Genomic DNA, 17,726 nt, shown 5'->3' with positions numbered 1-17,726 from the left:
GTTCTATCCAAGCTCTTGCTATAAACATCTCTGGAAACCAGCCACCCACTGCTGTGACGCACACAGCTGTAATCATCCAGACATCCACTGCAGCTAAACTTACATCGAGTTACCTCAGAGGCGCTCCACAGTAGCCATGCTCTAAAATATTCCAGGACCCGACCTTCAACCATGAAGGTCACCCAAAACCAGCTTTGGGCCTTGCCATACACGCGTACAGTGCATCTGCGCAGGCATGGCCCTTACATTGGTGCCAAAGTGCCTCACCAGAATAACACAAGCCTTAGCAATAAGCAAGCCATTCTAGCCACACTAACCATAGACAAGCAGCAGGGAAACTTTGATATACACAATGTACAACCCGAACCCCAATCATGCATACAAGTACGGCAGCGCAACAGACGAGATTGCACGTTTTCTGAAATATTGAGCTCCTGGTGGTGCCATGGCTGTTCATACTTGGCGGCAGCGAATGATCAATTCCAGACTCTGCCGCTGCGGGCAATGAGGACATGCGTGCTAGTCTTCTCCTCCACCAAGAGTAGGCCTCGTCCAGAGGATCACCTTCTCGACAGCGTGAAAGGGAATCACTGAAGCTAACGAGTCCATTGGGAGTTACACCTTCCATCCTGTGCAAGAAGCCCATGTATGGTAGGGAAGTACCAGCCTCCACCAAGAGTAGGCCTCGTCCAGAGGATCACCTTCTCGACAGCGTGAAAGGGAATCACTGAAGCTAAAGAGTCCATTGGGAGTTACACTTTCCAGCCTGTGCAAGAAGTCCATGTAACGTAGGGAAGTGCCAGGCTCCACCAAGAGTAGGCCTCGTCCAGAGGATCAGCTTCTCCAAAGCGTGAAAGGGAATCACTGAAGCTAACGAGTCCATTGGGAGTTACACCTTCCATCCTGTGCAAGAAGCCCATGTATGGTAGGGAAGTACCAGCCTCCACCAAGAGTAGGCCTCGTCCAGAGGATCACCTTCTCGACAGCGTGAAAGGGAATCACTGAAGCTAACGAGTCCATTGGGAGTTACACTTTGCAGCCTGTGCAAGAAGTCCATGTAACGTAGGGAAGTGCCAGGCTCCACCAAGAGTAGGCCTCGTCCAGAGGATCAGCTTCTCCAAAGCGTGAAAGGGAATCACTGAAGCTAACGAGTCCATTGGGAGTTACACTTTCCAGCCTGTGCAAGAAGCCCATGTATGGTAGGGAAGTGCCAGCCTCCACCAAGAGGAGGCCTCGTCCAGAGGATCACCTTCTCGACAGCGTGAAAGGGAATCACTGAAGCTAACGAGTCCATTGGGAGTTACACTTTCCAGCCTGTGCAAGAAGTCCATGTAACGTAGGGAAGTGCCAGGCTCCACCAAGAGTAGGCCTGGTCCAGAGGATCAGCTTCTCCAAAGCGTGAAAGGGAATCACTGAAGCTAACGAGTCCATTGGGAGTTACACTTTCCAGCCTGTGCAAGAAGCCCATGTATGGTAGGGAAGTGCCAGCCTCCACCAAGAGGAGGCCTCGTCCAGAGGATCACCTTCTCGACAGCGTGAAAGGGAATCACTGAAGCTAACGAGTCCATTGGGAGTTACACTTTCCAGCCTGTGCAAGAAGTCCATGTAACGTAGGGAAGTGCCAGGCTCCACCAAGAGTAGGCCTCGTCCAGAGGATCAGCTTCTCCAAAGCGTGAAAGGGAATCACTGAAGCTAACAAGTCCATTGGGAGTTACACCTTCCATCCTGTGCAAGAAGCCCATGTATGGTAGGGAAGTACCAGCCTCCACCAAGAGTAGGCCTCGTCCAGAGGATCACCTTCTCGACAGCGTGAAAGGGAATCACTGAAGCTAACGAGTCCATTGGGAGTTACACTTTGCAGCCTGTGCAAGAAGTCCATGTAACGTAGGGAAGTGCCAGGCTCCACCAAGAGTAGGCCTCGTCCAGAGGATCAGCTTCTCCAAAGCGTGAAAGGGAATCACTGAAGCTAACGAGTCCATTGGGAGTTACACTTTCCAGCCTGTGCAAGAAGCCCATGTATGGTAGGGAAGTGCCAGCCTCCACCAAGAGTAGGCCTCGTCCAGAGGATCACCTTCTCGACAGCGTGAAAGGGAATCACTGAAGCTAACGAGTCCATTGGGAGTTACACTTTCCAGCCTGTGCAAGAAGCCCATGTATGGTAGGGAAGTGCCAGCCTCCACCAAGAGTAGGCCTCGTCCAGAGGATCACCTTCTCGACAGCGTGAAAGGGAATCACTGAAGCTAACGAGTCCATTGGGAGTTACACTTTCCAGCCTGTGCAAGAAGTCCATGTAACGTAGGGAAGTGCCAGGCTCCACCAAGAGTAGGCCTCGTCCAGAGGATCAGCTTCTCCAAAGCGTGAAAGGGAATCACTGAAGCTAACGAGTCCATTGGGAGTTACACTTTCCAGCCTGTGCAAGAAGCCCATGTATGGTAGGGAAGTGCCAGCCTCCACCAAGAGGAGGCCTCGTCCAGAGGATCACCTTCTCGACAGCGTGAAAGGGAATCACTGAAGCTAACGAGTCCATTGGGAGTTACACTTTCCAGCCTGTGCAAGAAGCCCATGTATGGTAGGGAAGTACCAGCCGACTATGGGAAGCCTCTCGAGACTGGTTCAGTTTATTATTATTCATCCCAATCAGGGCGCCATGCCTAATCACCTTTAAAACACTAGAGAGCTAGTCTCTCCTGCATTAAAAACTCTGCATAAAACATTGTGATATGCAGGCAGACTGGACAAACTGACCAAATACCGACTTTCGGATAATCATTCGCCTCCTCATGAAGACAAACCCTTGACAAGCTTAACTCTGCATGCATGTCAACACGCCCCTCTTCATTCAGGTGAAGATTGCCCAGCCCTGTTTTCACTTTGCATTCTGGGCCTTGTAGTCCTGGATTCCCCTAAGATAAAGACAGGGCAACAAGCCCCTGAATGAGGCTTGCAATAGAATCTTGCAAGTGGAATGGGGTATGTATGACTCTGTGATGCAATCAGTCGCATATGCAGCTCCAGCTATAGTACAAATATAGCACACGATACTCGGCGCCAATCAATTGGTAGCTAAAGGTAATACCCTTTATTGAAGCAGATTTGCCTGCAACCGAAGTAGGCCAGCCTGATTTTTGTAGTACAAAGAACCCGTGACTCTATCATAAAATGCTCTATGGCACTACCAGGGCGTTCTGTGACATCATAGAAGGCAAGCCTGTAGACCAATCCTCTCTGGCTATACCAGAGATCACAAGAACATTCTCTTTGAAGCTCTTCCCAAGGTCTACTACTGCAGCCCCCGGTACTAACAATTCCTGCCAAGCTCTCTCTGCGGGGAGGTGTAGAATTCACTTACACTCAAGAGTGCACGATTGGACACGAAGGTGCAGTGAGGAGGGAACTGTTATGGCATAACAGTACTGCGCTATGACGTTGTGATTTTGTTTCATAACCCCGTACCCGTCGTCGTTTTGCGGCCACTTCACAGCGCTGGTTAGGAGGTATACTGGATCCCAGATGTCATGCTTCCACGGATAACTTGAGGCCCTTGTCATCTGAGTGTCACTTTATTACACAATCAAAGCGCATTGGGAGTTGGCCCGTTCCCTCCTAACTGTGGAATGAGGGTCTGATCACCCGGAACTCAATCCGTGGTCCATAGAAAGCTTCTTACAATGGTGTAGGTTTCAGGGTTTTCTTGAAGGCCAGTAGGCTTGGAAGATTTGCTCAGGGTCGACCCTCCACATCGTGTTGCCTAAGTTGGCTTGGCAGACTGAGTTGCTCTTGCAGAATCGGAGGTTCCTTTTCAGACTCTAATGGGGCTAGTTTTCCTAGGTAGCAAGGCCCCCTGGCCCCAGTATTTTTTGTGCCTCCGATGATTGTGAATATGATGTATTTCTCAATGTGTATGTACTGTTTAAAGCTGCCAAATGTTGTAAATGTGACCAGGATCTCTGAGTTTGTGCTATTCAGAGGCAGGTATGTTTCTGGTATATTTCACATGTGTGTAACTTACATTATACAGTGATTCATAGTCCATCTCCTTGTTCTAGCAGTGATGGATGTCTTTGTCATTAGCATTCACTAATGACGAAGTAGGACCAGGTGTGTGATGCCTCAGCTAATGACGAAGTAGGACCAGGTGTGTGATGCCTCAGCTAATGACGAAGTAGGACCAGGTGTGTGATGCCTCAGCATGAGGCTTCATGTAAAGGCCCACGGGGGAAGTCACAAGAGATGTTTCTTGCAGAGAAGGAGGCTGTGCTGATTTCCACTTCTAGATAGTGCCCAGGGAGGAAAGAAGTCATCCATTTGAAGGCAGTGGCTGTGTTTTGTTTTGTTGAGAAATTAAATTGGCAGGGTTTAAGGCACCAGGCACTACTCCCTGATTTAATGATGTGTTTAATAGATCTAGAAAGTCTCGGCCAAGCTCTACAATGGTATCTTAAATGAATGTTCATAGGCTGGATTTCCCTGGCTGCTTGTTTGCAGAAGGGAGAAAGAAGCCACTTGGGTTTTGAGGGAGAAAGGAATAAGGGAAGGATGTGAGGATCTTGATTGGTTGTGCCAGACAGATGGTGTCAAAGAAGGTTTGGCGGTATATTATTTATTTATTTATTGGATATGTGTATTGAGTTTCTGGGGGAAGTTGGGGCAAGTGAGAATGCCACTGAGGAGGTGCAGCTAATAGTGGGCCTTCTTTGCAAGGTCTGTGATGTGAGGAGACAAGGAGATAGAGAAGTCAAAGATCACACTAAGGTTTTTTGCCTCACAAGAGGGTGAGGGGAGGGGACCCATAGAGGGTGGCTAGAGGATAGGAGGGATGGAAGGAAGGAGCTGGGGTCCCAATGAGAAGGATCTTGGTCTTACTGTCATTAAGGCAGAGATCATTGGCAGAACACCATGCCTGAATAGCAGTCAGGCAGTCAGGGATGAAGAGGCAATAGAGGGAAGCTTGAAGGAGAGCAGCATGTTGTCTGCATAACACTGGAAGTAAGGTGAGAAGGAGGAGATCAGGTGGGCCAGGGGAGCAAGGCAGGTGTTGAAGAGCTACGGCGAAAGGATAGAGCTTTGAAGGACGCTGCAGGTGGAGAGTGTGATGGGGGAGAGAAAAGGACCCTGTTGTACCTGGGAAGGTCGTTCGGAGAGGAATGAGGTCAACCAGTCCAGTGCCAGGCCCATGATGCCAAGGGTGTCATGGAGCCGATTTGTCAGAGTGGCATGATTGACAGTGTTGAAGGCAGAGGAAAGATGCCGAAAGATAAGAAAGGATGGAGAGTTGGATTCAAGATTTGAGAGCAAGTCTTCACGGGTGTTCATTAGAGCAGTTTCTGTGCTTCTGGCCGCTCTGAAACCAGACTGGTGGTCATGGAGACAGCCAACAGATTCGTTTTGTTGGGTCAGTTGGGAGATGACGAGCTTCTCCAGGAGTTTGCTTAGGAAAGGGGTAATGGAGATATGCAGTGTGTAGGACATGCAAGGCTTATTTATTAAGGGTATCTGGGCCTGTGAGTTCTCTGTACATTTTAATTGCTGTGCTTGTTGTGTAGGATGTTTTACTAATGCATTCATTAATCAGAATGTGGTCACGTGGATGCCTGGTGTCTATTCACAAACAGTCCTTAATCATGGAATCTCCAGCTCCATGGTATCGTAAAACAAGATGTTATATTTTGGTAACAAAACAATACTTCACACAAAATCACAGAGTAGTCGTATAGTATACAATTGAAAGTGTGAGAGTGGGTATACTATAGATTCGGACTACCGGAAACCTCTTAGTTTATTACCTATGACTGTGTAACTATTAGCAATATGTTTGTATTGTTGAAGAACATTTTGTTGTGAGGTTACGTTCATTAAACCAATGTGCAACCACTGAGATAAAGGAAAACTAATTTTAAAAAAAGGAAAACAAGACGGGAATACTACTGGTTTTCATAATACTGTATATTAGCTCCAAGAAAGTGGTGTTGCTCATTCTCTGAGAGGCAGCCATCTTCCTTCTTGCGGTAGCTCCCTTTCCTCGCCCTGCCATCCAATGTCTGGCCCCCATTTCCCTCCCACACATCAGCCAACCTTACCTGCTGCCTCCTCTACATCTCGGCACAGCCAGCTACATCCTTACAAGTAGTCATGCTCCAGACACTCCTGGCTGCTCCACCGACCACCATGGAAAGGGCTTAGAAGTAGTTCTCTTCACCTTTTTTTCAATTCAGTTGCAGCCATTTTCTATTGTAGTTTTTTCAACTTGTGTCACAGCCCTGGTACCATTTCACACCTTTAAAAAAGTTATAGGACCCATGTTAAAGACCACTCTTAACTCCTGCCTGAATTTATGCCCGGACCATTACCTCGTGGCAATGCCCTCCACCACGGGGGTTATTAGTTAAATAAAGACTGATGTGAACATGAATAGAATTATGTTCCAGTTGAACATTTTGCAGGCACTAAACATGTATTATGTGGCTTTCCTTGCAGGTTTGTGTACCTGGAGCTTCCCCCTTCTGCAAAGACCCCCTGCACCAGATTCCGCTGGTGGCAGCCAGTGTTTTCTGGAGAAGGTTATGACCAGTGGGCAATCGATGATGTCATCATTTTGTCTGAAACCCAAAAGCAGATCATTCCTGCTGCTTATCCAACCGTACCACAGGTAAACAAAAGAAATGAAACAGTGACTGTTTGTACTGTAACCCAGAAATAAAGTGTGAAGTAATGGTAGCTCCTATAAAAATATACTGCAATGAGGACTGTCCAACTCTGAAGCCTGTTTGATCTTCCTCATATGTGCTGATCATGCAGAATCTGGTAACAAGTGCATTTTTTATTTTTTATGTATGGATTAGCAGAAAGTGTTTTGGCAGAAAAGACTATACATAGGACAATGCCTGACCTTGGCAATCCCATTACTGAGTTACATTAACCGTTGAGGTCAAGAATTGAGAAACTCATTAAGACAGAAAAGGGATGAGGAAGCCATGTTAAAAGGGTAGCTATGTCCCACCCAAGGGATGGGGGGAGGAAAAGAGGGAAGGGGAGCGCAGTACCTGGTCAGGGTCGGGAGAAGATAATGCCATATCTAGACGCGTTTCTGATGGTATTGTAACGGTTTACTTTGTCTTTGCTCTTCTAGGGTTATCCAACTCCAGGCCTTGAGAATGGGATCCATGTTGGTTTTCAGGATACCCCTCATTATTTTTCATGAGATACGTTTGCAAACAATGATTGTAAATGTTTGCACATTTTTCCTCATAACTATTAATGAGGGATATCCTGAAAACCCGTCAGGATCCCAGCCCTCGAGGCCTGGAGTTGGACAGCCCTTCGCGCTACCTGACATTGCAGGAGATTAGTATTGCAGCAGAGTCCATGATACAATACTCCCATCGGATGGCTTTGTCCAGAACTGTGTGGTATAGTTTTACAGTGGCTTCACCTATTGAATAAAGGGCAGTAGGATCCTAGCCCCTTGCCTAAGCAAGTTAGTAACTCTCTCAACTATAAACTTAATAAGGACTGCAAGGAATGTCTACAGTTTACTGTTTCCTAATGACGTCTTTACAGTTGAACAAATAGTCAATAATGCTGGCAAACTATAAACATACAAATGTTTATCTGCAAATTAATGGTACGTTTGTAATTTAATGGTGCGTTAGGGCCAAGGGGCCGGGGGCGCGGGCTGGGGGAAGGGTGATTCTTCTATCTGAATTGTTTATCATGAAACTGACCATACATTGGCTTTATTTAGCTGCACAATCCGTCTCATGCCCACTTTAATAGTGCCACTTAGGATGGGAAAACGTACTGCTACTCTTCTCCTGTATCTTACACCAGGCCACCTGGCACCTGTTAAGGACCAAGGGTTCTGTGACAGTCGTAGTCCTCACAAGCAGGTTACCTGTGGTGCCACTCAGTGTCACCTGCCTTGCTCACTAGGCAAGACTTCCAACCCCAACCTGGTTGGGTAAGAGACTGATTAGCAACCTCAGTCAATCACCACAGTAGCAGCGTGTGTGACAACACATCTCTTCACACCACCCTGAGGAAAACCTGTGAAGATGCACCTTGAACTAAGTACCACACGCCATTACCTTTTCCTGTGCGTCCTCCCCATCCTAACCATGTCATCATTTGCCTTAGGAGGCACTAGAACTCCTCTGGTTACAAGATTTCTGCATGCTTTACTACCTCCTTGCGCCACACATCCATGTTGTAGGTTTAATGTAGCACATGCCTCACTAGTCAGTCAGTCAGTCAGTCAGTCAGTCAGTCATCAATACACAATGATGTCAAGATCCTCTCTTGGGTGCCCCACCCATGCTTAGGTACATGTGCTAGCCCCTCTCTATCATCACATAACGCCAGTTTTCCTGTCATAATGTGCTTAGATTCCCCCATCCCCAGAAGGCGAGGAGAGAATGTTATGTAGGCCTAACTCTTCTCAGTCAGGTACTCTGTTCACAACAACCCACACCTTAAAAACAGTCTGATCCCTTTCTCTGCCTCCCACTCTCTGCTCACAGTCAACCCCAGCCTCCCTGCCCTTTCATGAGTCCTACAGGCATTGGCTAGGTATACTGTCTGTCATACAGTCACTGGGAAGCGACTACTCCCTTCCGGCATACATGGAGATACCATGTTGCCACCTCCTCTCAAACCTCTGCCACCCTTCTTCTATTGGCCATGAGATGGAGATGCCAGTCCCTGTGCCATCTCCAAGGTGAGGGAAGATGGTCACAAAGCATCCATAGCTTGTTTAGCCTTTTCATAGGCTCCAGTGAGGGTCTGGTTACCGAATCCTCGCAGAGCGCTAACGAGGTCACTGAAATAACCATAACTGAAATGTTAGATAACAAAAATATTGCAGCATCATGCACACCGAGATTCCGAAGTCCTTGAGATAAAAAAAGACGTGCAATGCTGGAGCCAGAAGGGGCCTGAATCTGTAAAACCACAAGCACATAGCCTCCACAAAATCTCTCTTCTGACGCCCGATGGTATAGAGAATGGGTCTCCTGGAACCAGACACACAACTACTGGTACACCGCTGAATACCAATCATACTTGAGATCAAGGCATTCTGCGTCTTGTGATGCTCCAGAAAATTACTAGTTCTAGAGTGTACAACACTGAGTGAATTTCTTTTTAGCCCACTCGTGGCAATTGCATTTACTTGAATTGGTCATTCATTTTTGTTGAACTGTTGCATGTGGAAATACAGAATTTGCAACCATGGAAGCTGGGTTACATTCCTGGCTTCTCAACATGCCCAAAGTTGTGTCATCCACAAGATAAAATGGGCAAAAGAAAAGAAGGTCTTCAATTACAGAGTGGGCAAACAGGTAAAGTACGACCTTTGCTCCATTTGGCAGTGTAATAGACCACTGGAAGAATGCCAAACAAAACTTTGAATACCCATTTGTGTGGTTGGGCTCAGCTGGTAATCTAAATGCACTTCCAAACCCCAATCCTTTATGAGCTGCAAAGAAAACGCGAACCTTTTCCTTGCCAGTCACATCTTCATAGCCCTCTTTGTTGGGTCCACTTATCTGGCAAAATTGAGGGTGCCCTTAACAAAAAATGATACGTGCTTTATAAATACTTAAAACATGACTATTCAGTTTTACCTTGTGTTTTGGGGTGTTGAAATCTCTGTGCTGTGATACACACAAGCCTTCTCACTCACTTGTATAATCGCCTATACAGAGTAAGATTTCTGAGTGTAACACTGGCGATCTCTGAATGTGCATGGACAAGGGCTTCAAACGTAGGAAAAACTTGCCAGGGTGGGGCAGCTCATAGTAAGCAAGAGGGGGGCACCCAAGGATGCCTCCGATCTGGGTTGCCGTTTGGTCTAAGACTAGCACTGATCATAGTCATTACATATTTGTGGCACCACAATTCAGATGTCGGGTAGCTCTGATTGGCTCTTGGTTCAATGTTTGGGCTCCTGTTAGTCGAGCACATGGTGTACTGTAACTTTCATTTGGTCTCAAACACGTTATTGCAGAAATAAATGATCAGAGATGTACAACCAACAGTGTTACACTGTGTGCTGCTCCTGGAATATCCTAAAACATGGAAATGGGACACACAACTTCGTCCAAAGCAATGCATGAGGGTCCCTAGTACAGAAGGTGGCCACTAGGGTGATCACTAAACATGGCATTGCCTGCAGTCAGCAGTCAGACCCTCGGTTCCTCTGCTCCTCAGACAGCTGTCAGGAGGAATATTGTTAATGCGTTTTTATGGCATTTGAACAAGTGATCTTGGCAACTACCGGAAGTATGGGGGACTTGACCAAAAACAACATGCGCACAATGTTTGATGCAACAGCAGGAAAGTTTACCTTGCTGTGCTACACTTGGATGTTCTCCTGTAGGATAATAATTTATCCGCCAGCAATTGCAATCCCATGCAATCACCACAAAGGTGCGCAGCGCTGCTTCCCAAATTGCCTTTTCCAAAAAGTCAGACATCACTAGGATGCGGGCCATTTCTAACTTCTTTTTTTTGTGTGTTGTTGCTGCCTGGGCATCTCACACTCCTGCATTCCCGTTCCTGCACACTTGTGTGAGTACACACAGAGTGTGGGTTGGACTGGAGCACGAGCAAGCCCCAGCGCTCTGCCCCATTAAGAATGTGATAAGTGTAGGAAAACGTCACGTGTGTAGAGTGGCCCTAGCCTACTCTCCACCTTTCATGATGCTTCCTCTCAGTCCCTTCCTGCGGGTCAGGCACCTGACGTAGCCCTCTTTTCTTTTTTCCTCATCACTTCCTCATAGTATCTTTTTCATTTGTTTTTCCTATTTCCTCCTGTGTATGCTGGGGAAAGTGGGGGTGTCAGTGTGCACGTGTCACAGGTTGTTCTCAGCCGTGTATCCCCCTGTCTTTGATTAGGGTGCTTTAGGCCTCTCCCCTTCTGGGACATTGTGTGCGCTCTGAGATGCACGTTCTTACAAATCGTCAGAGAGTCAGCTGGCATGGTGGGAAGACTTTTCCCTGACGTCCCCAGCAGATCACATCAGAAATTCCATCAGGAGTAAGGAAGTGAGTAAAGCTCTTTTTTTCGGCCCCCGCCCCCACCAAGGCGGCACCCTCCCGGGAGTTAGCTGTACCGGGAGGGCTCCTTCGGGGCATATTGCGGTTAGCCACTGGATTACTGGGGTTTACCCCGAGGTCTCTGTGGAGACTTCCACTGGTGCCCGCATCGACGACCCGTATGTGTCTCATACTGAACTACGCTCCAAGCAGGCTTCAGTCTCTGACAAAGCCTCTTGTACCAGGGACGATGTTCCCAAAGGCCTGTTGCTTCATACCTGACTTCGGCCCGATGACTTCCCTGTGCCACTTACTGGGTCACTGCCCACTGAATCTCCAGAGGCCTCTTTTAGTGGTGAGCCCCGTGATCTGTTTTTCCTCAGAGAGGCTTGCAGCTTATATGGATACCTCTGCCTCACCCCACCCACGGCACAAGACGGAACATTGTTCTTTTGCCATCACTCTGTCAGGTTTGGACTCAGGGCAGTCCCTGGGGGACGTTTTATCAGATCCTTCGGGGTTATGGTCTATGCATCGAAAAAGATGCATCGAAAATAAATGCATCGAAATTCTATGTTTTACATTAAACGTACATATCCATCGAAACTTTTCCATCTAATGGATATGTACTTTTAAATGTAAAAGATAGCATTTTGATGCTTTTATTTTCTACGTTAAAACGTTACATGGAGCTGTCCAGGGCTGAAATTTCAGCAGTGCCCACTCCTGGCAACGTTTTAATGTTTTTTTGTATATTGGGGGGTGGGGGCGGTCATTCACCAAGCCCCACGCCCACCCACCTCAACCCTAACCGTATCCCTAGCCCTAACCCAACCCTAACCCTTTCCCTAATTCTAACGCTTGCCGTAACCCTAATTCTAACCCTTGCCCTAACTCCAACCCTAATTCTTACCCTTGCCCTAACCCTATCCCTAATTCTAACCCTTGCCCTAACCCCAACCCTAATTCTAACCCTTGCCCCAACCCTAATTCTAACCCTTGCCCCAGCCCTAATTCTAACCCTTGCCCTAACCCTAATTCTATCCCTTGCCCTAAAATCCATTGAAATCCATCGAAATGTATTCAAAGAAAAGGCATTTCGATGGAAATCATTTTTATTGAATAACATTCAATGGAACTGACTTGGATGCATTTGCATTCGATGAAAAGTCCAGATACCGATGCTTCAGAGCACAGAGGTTCAAGGGATTCCGTCAGAAACCTCCTTCCTACAAGCTCCTTGGGGCTTTGTCTATTTCGCCCCCCCCCCCAGTGCAACGGGTCTCCCTGTGTGTGGAGATATTCGGCCCCACCCTTTTCTGTCCACCTCAGTACTGAGGTCCAGCCCAGGTCCCTCTGGCTATCAGTCAGTCAGTCAATACTTGATTCAGTGTAGAACCATAAAGTCAAACAAAACTGATACAAATGCACAATTTGTATACAACTTTCAGTGGGTCCATAATTTTAAATGCTAACATGAGATAAAACGCATTCTGCCTCATTACGAGCTTGGCGGTAAGTGGTAAAGTTGGCGGTAACTCAGTTTGGGCCTGGAGTGGAGGATTTGCCTACAGGAAAATCCTGGAGATAAATATTCCAAATTACAGCTGAAAAATCGGCTGATTCGGCAGAATTACTATGGCGGAAATTCTGCTGCTGTAATTCTGCCAAAAAAGACCAATTGAGTGAAATGGATTTACCACCGGGATACTGCCCAACTCGTAATGAAGCCCATTATACTTGGTCATGGGGAACAGAGAGGAGAGCGAGCTCGCAGCCTCAAGGAATCCCATAAATTAATCAACTATACCACCTTTCTGCAGAGTCAAGACAGAGAAACCGGCTTTCTACCTTCATTAACAGTCAGTTCCAAAGCCTTCATTACAATCCACCCGTCCCTGTAGCTATATTGGGCAATTGCAAAGACTATTTGATGGTCGGTTGGGCCTCTACAGAATCTCAATGCTTCTGCAGTTGACTGAACACCAGCTGACCTCAGCAGCGGTCTCCGATATCGACATTGCAGTGTTATCAACTCTTTTCAAGTAAACAGAAAATGAATAACAGTTTCCATGCCGGACCCACAGAGAGGACAAGTACCCAGTCCGCCATGGCCCAAGGATTTAGTAAAAAAAAGCTAATGGTAAGGTCTCAATCCTGAACCGCAAATACAAAGAGATCTCTCATATTGTGGATGTAAATAGTAAAGATAACATTCAAAGCCAAAGTCCATTTTACACCCCAACTTTAATTTATGTCTTCTCTATCATAATCTCTCTTGTCCTCAGAGTTGCTGCTCTCTTAATCCTTAATCCTTAGCGATGCAAATTTATCTGTATTGTGCAGGGTCTCTCACAGTCCGGCTATCATGAAACCTAAAAAGACAATAGGTTTTTCATTTTGAGAGGTTCCATAAACAGGCTCTTCTGAAGGTTACAAAATTTCAGCTAGGCGTGCAAGATCGCATCTTGGACTTACCTTTTGACGAAGTTGAACTATTTAGTCCTGGCATTGATGAGAAATGAAACAAAAAGCAGAATAGCTCATAGACTACAATCTAACAAAGCCGCCTACCCAACCTGGGCCCTCCAGCCTTTCTGTAAGAACTTTCAAGCTTTAAGAGGAGTCTATGGTCGGGTGAGCAGACAGGACATATTTCCTAGTGCTCTGCGTAAGAAACAGCCACATCCCTCTCTTAAGGGATTCTTTTCCCAGCCCTCTCCAACACCAGATCCCAAGCAGTTTTAGTGACGTTAGGTGGGATGTACAGAGCTGGCCGGTGGAAGGAACAATCCATTTTCATCTTGTAGAGTGGAGAAATATAACCAATGAAACTTTGTCCTGTTGGTCATAAAGAGGAGCTATGGTCTCCCTCCTACCCTCACTTTTCCCCTTGCCACTCCTATGTGTGGCCCCTTCAAAAAGGGTCAAGCCCTCTTCTACTAGAACTCAAGAAGTTGCTACTCATGGACGCTACAGAGAGGGTCTCCCCTTCAGAAAAGGTGCTGGGTTTTTAATATGGTTCTGTACCATTCCAATAACAGAACAAGACTGGACTTTGGATGGTACTGGACCTCTCCTCTGTCAATCTTTTCTTGTCCCAAGAAATGTTCAAGATATTAACACCTGTGCTCATCCAAGCTTCTTCTTCTCTTTGGAGACTGGCTGGTTGCTGTGGACCTGCAAGACACATACTTGAACATACCTATTTGGCCGCCTCACCATCGTTACCACCGGTTCACAATTTGCAAAGACCACTATCAATACCAGGTTTTTCCCTTCTGCCTCAGTGAAATTCCAAGTGTGTTCACCAAATTTATGGAAGTGGTGATGGCATGACTACGTCTCCCAAAAGGACACAGTTGTATCCCACCTTGGACGACTGGTTAATCACTGACGAGTCTCCGATTCAAGCCTCCTCCTACCTCCAATTCCTTCTCGATCTGATGTACCCTCTGGGCTGCTCTGCCAATGTAAACAAACCCACTTTCACTCCAACTCAAAGATTAGAATGTATAGGTTTCCTGTGGGATTCCTCAGTAGGCAAAGTCTTCCTGACAAAAACAGGAATCAGAGATGTCTTAGGGACGGTGTCCCTCTTCCTATCTCAGCCTCAAACATGTCTAGTGCTGCTTGTGTCTACCGGAATACTGGAATTGATGGCGGTTTGTGTTCTGCAGGTCTCTATGGCCAGGTTATGAATGCACTGCACACAACTGCACCTGGCAGCAAGTTGGGACCAAGGTTTGGACTCCCTAACTAAGGTTATCCTCATCCTAGTCTGTCTCCGAGAACACTTTCTTTGCTGGGCATACCGGGAAAACCTCATGGCGGCCAATTCTTTTCAGGATCCTCCCCATTCCTCATCAGTTCACCATCACAACAGATGTGTTCTTTACTGTTTAAGGAGCGACCTTGGGGCCCTTTAAATCCACAAAAGGTGGAGGAAGGAGGAGTCTTTGGAGTATATAACTTTCTGGAGCTGAAAGCAGTGTTTTTAGTGCTGCAAGCCTTCTTGCTGGTACTGAGAAACAAAATGACAAGGGGGGTCCTGGGAGACTCTCTGCCAGACATTAGTCCTGGTTACGAGAGACTTACCCAGAGTTTTTAGCTCACTATCTTTCACAGAGAAGAAATATCCCAAACATATCAGTCTTTGTCCTGCCCTGGGGCAGTGCAGCACCGAATTGCTAGGCAATTCTCCTCTGAACAAGAGTACCAACAGCATCCCCAGACACGTGTTTCGGTCTGGTTGGACCTCATCAGTAGGGAGGAGCTGTGCCTCTCTAAGAATAGTGAGCAAGGGGTCCACATCTGGATTCCCCTAGTAATTTAGGGTGAGACCACTAGATGTTACAAAAGTCTAAAGATCTTGTACATGCCTCATTTGATGATGTCTTATCCTTCTGTCATGATGCCCGCTCCCGGGGAGCCGGTTCAGGCCCTGCGTCCCCGAAAGCGGACATCCAATCCCCAGAGAAAGACCCACCAACCCCATATAGGGGCCCTTTGGACATTGTCCTGGTGCCTATGGCGCCAGGCTCATAAAAGACATCAGTCCAGGTGCCATAGGCGCCAGGCTCATTATGGGAGTGCTTGGGTGCACTTACCTGATGCCGACCATGCTGCAGGATCCCGGGCTCCTTGAGGCCTGAAAGGAACTACTTTACCTGTGGGGCTAATTTACCACCCGGGCGTGGTCAGGGAATGATACATACCTGATTGGAGAAAGGATACATACCTGGAACTTCTTCCAAGGCTATTTAAACCCCACCCGAACAGCCACACGTGTTTCGCGTTGTTCTGCATCTAGCAGCTGGACGCTCACCGTGTCTGCTCCTGCATCCTGACTTCTGCCACGCCTGCCAGCATCCTGGATCACCTGCAAAGGAAGAGAAGAAGAGAACAGAAGAAGGAAAAGTCCTTACCTGCTAAATCCGCATCCCGGAGACATCTCGCCGACAATCCTGAAAAGGAAGAGTTTTATTTAAAAGCACATCGCGTTGATCGCTGCAGCGCCGCATTCCACTCACCTTTAGAGGGCGCCTCCATGTTCAGCAGCGATCATCCGGATTTGCAGTCACGCCCCACCGCCTAGGGAGAAAAAGACAAGAACAAAAGGTGAGAGAGAGAAGGGAATAAGGAAAGCTAAATCTCCATGTTAAGACTTACCAGTTGGTTCATTCCCTCTTCATTTCGGGTCCGCGCCTCATCCTGGTATTTCCGGACCCCGGCCCCTAAGGGGAAAAAAAGAGACATCAGAGTTAATGAGCAAATGAAAGACATTACCAAAACGCTCATTAAAGACTTACCTGATTTCTACAAGGATTTCACCTCTCATCTCGGGTCGGTGCCTTTTCCCCGGCATTCCGTACCCTGGCCCCTATGGGGAAAAAGACACTAGCATTAGCGCATTAATGCATGGACACAAGGGGAATCTCTCATCAAAAAACTTACCTGGAAGCCAAGCAAGTTTGGTTCTCACCAATCCGAAAATCCAGTGAAGTAACTGGATACCAACGCGCCCCTGCATCAGAAGCAGGATGGAGAGCTCGTCCTTCCAGACCCTAAGAAGTCGTACCTCTGCGAGCCTGACAGTCAAGATTTGGGGGCCCAGTCCAGTCCGTCTTCCGAACCCTGCGCATCACCTTAGAAGAGGTCACAGCAGCGCAAACCAGGCCAGCGCCTCCGTGGGAGTCAGGTGAGCGTCACAGAACGCAAAGCCTTCCTACAAATTCCCACCCAGGCGCTATGGAAACTTCTGAGACTGATCAGTTGGCCCAATTACTGGGGGAATTACGGGCCGAAGTACATGCTGCTCGTCAAGAGACTAATGCCCTCAGGAGGGAATTAATAATATCAAAGGAAAGAACTATTGACCTGGCCAGACAGCTTTTGCAAGGTCAAGCTGGACAAACTCCTCTACCCGGTTCCGGAGGAAACCCGGCTCCTGTGGTTTCCACTAACCCTGTGCAGATTAATCTACCTGGAAACATGCCGCTGGCCCCACCCGAACGCTTTGCTGGGGACCCCAAACGATTTGCCGTATTCATGAATCAGTGTTGTTTACACTTCCTATGCAGACCTGGGGCCTTCCCTAATGATCAGACCAAAGTAGCCTTTGTATTGTCATATCTCAGCGGCTGTGAAGCCGATTGGTCAGTTCCACTGGTTACTCAAGATGACCCGATTCTCCGTGATTTTCAAGGATTTCAAGCAAGCATGGAAAGGTTATTTGCTCGACACTCTCAGGGGCAGGCTCTGGATGACGAACTTCTATCCCTGCGACAGGGCAATCAGGACCTCCTATCCTATATTGCAACCTTTAATAGACTAATTGTGGAAACGGGATGGCCAGAGGATAAAAGAGTCACGTTATTTTATCGAGGCCTACGCGGAGAACTTAAAGATGCCTTGGCCCAAGTTGTAAATCCACCCCAAGAATGCACAGAGTATATAGACTTAGGGGTCCAATTGGATCACAGACTTCAAAACAGAAAAGCAGATTGGTCCAGGTTTGAGACCCGGGTGTTGGTAAAGACCCACGCTAACCCCAAGGGAGTTGATGTCTCTGAGCCTATGCAAATTGGAGGGGTTAAAGGACCTTTAACTCAAAAGGAACGTGAAAGGAGGCGGCAGTTAAAATTATGTCTTTATTGTGGGAACTCAGTACACTTTCTACGAGATTGCCT

The 17,726-nt window shown here is 47.3% G+C and overlaps 1 protein-coding gene across 2 annotated transcripts in view; it reads left to right on the top strand.

Moving 5' to 3' along the window:
- Nucleotides 1-17,726, top strand: part of RELN (reelin) — a 2,335,047-nt gene that overhangs the window by 1,848,327 nt on the left and 468,994 nt on the right. For both annotated transcript variants that reach the window (XM_069628072.1, XM_069628071.1), the window contains exon 26: nt 6,475-6,646. In XM_069628072.1, the coding sequence (XP_069484173.1) occupies nt 6,475-6,646 (172 nt within the window). The remainder of the gene's footprint in view (nt 1-6,474; nt 6,647-17,726) is intronic.

Source organism: Ambystoma mexicanum, chromosome 12 (assembly GCF_040938575.1).
Source record: "Ambystoma mexicanum isolate Mex_15411 chromosome 12, UKY_AmexF1_1, whole genome shotgun sequence".
NCBI lineage: Eukaryota > Metazoa > Chordata > Amphibia > Caudata > Ambystomatidae > Ambystoma > Ambystoma mexicanum.
The sequence above is the reverse complement of the archived record's forward strand: the minus strand, read 5'-3'. Positions and strand labels throughout refer to the sequence as shown.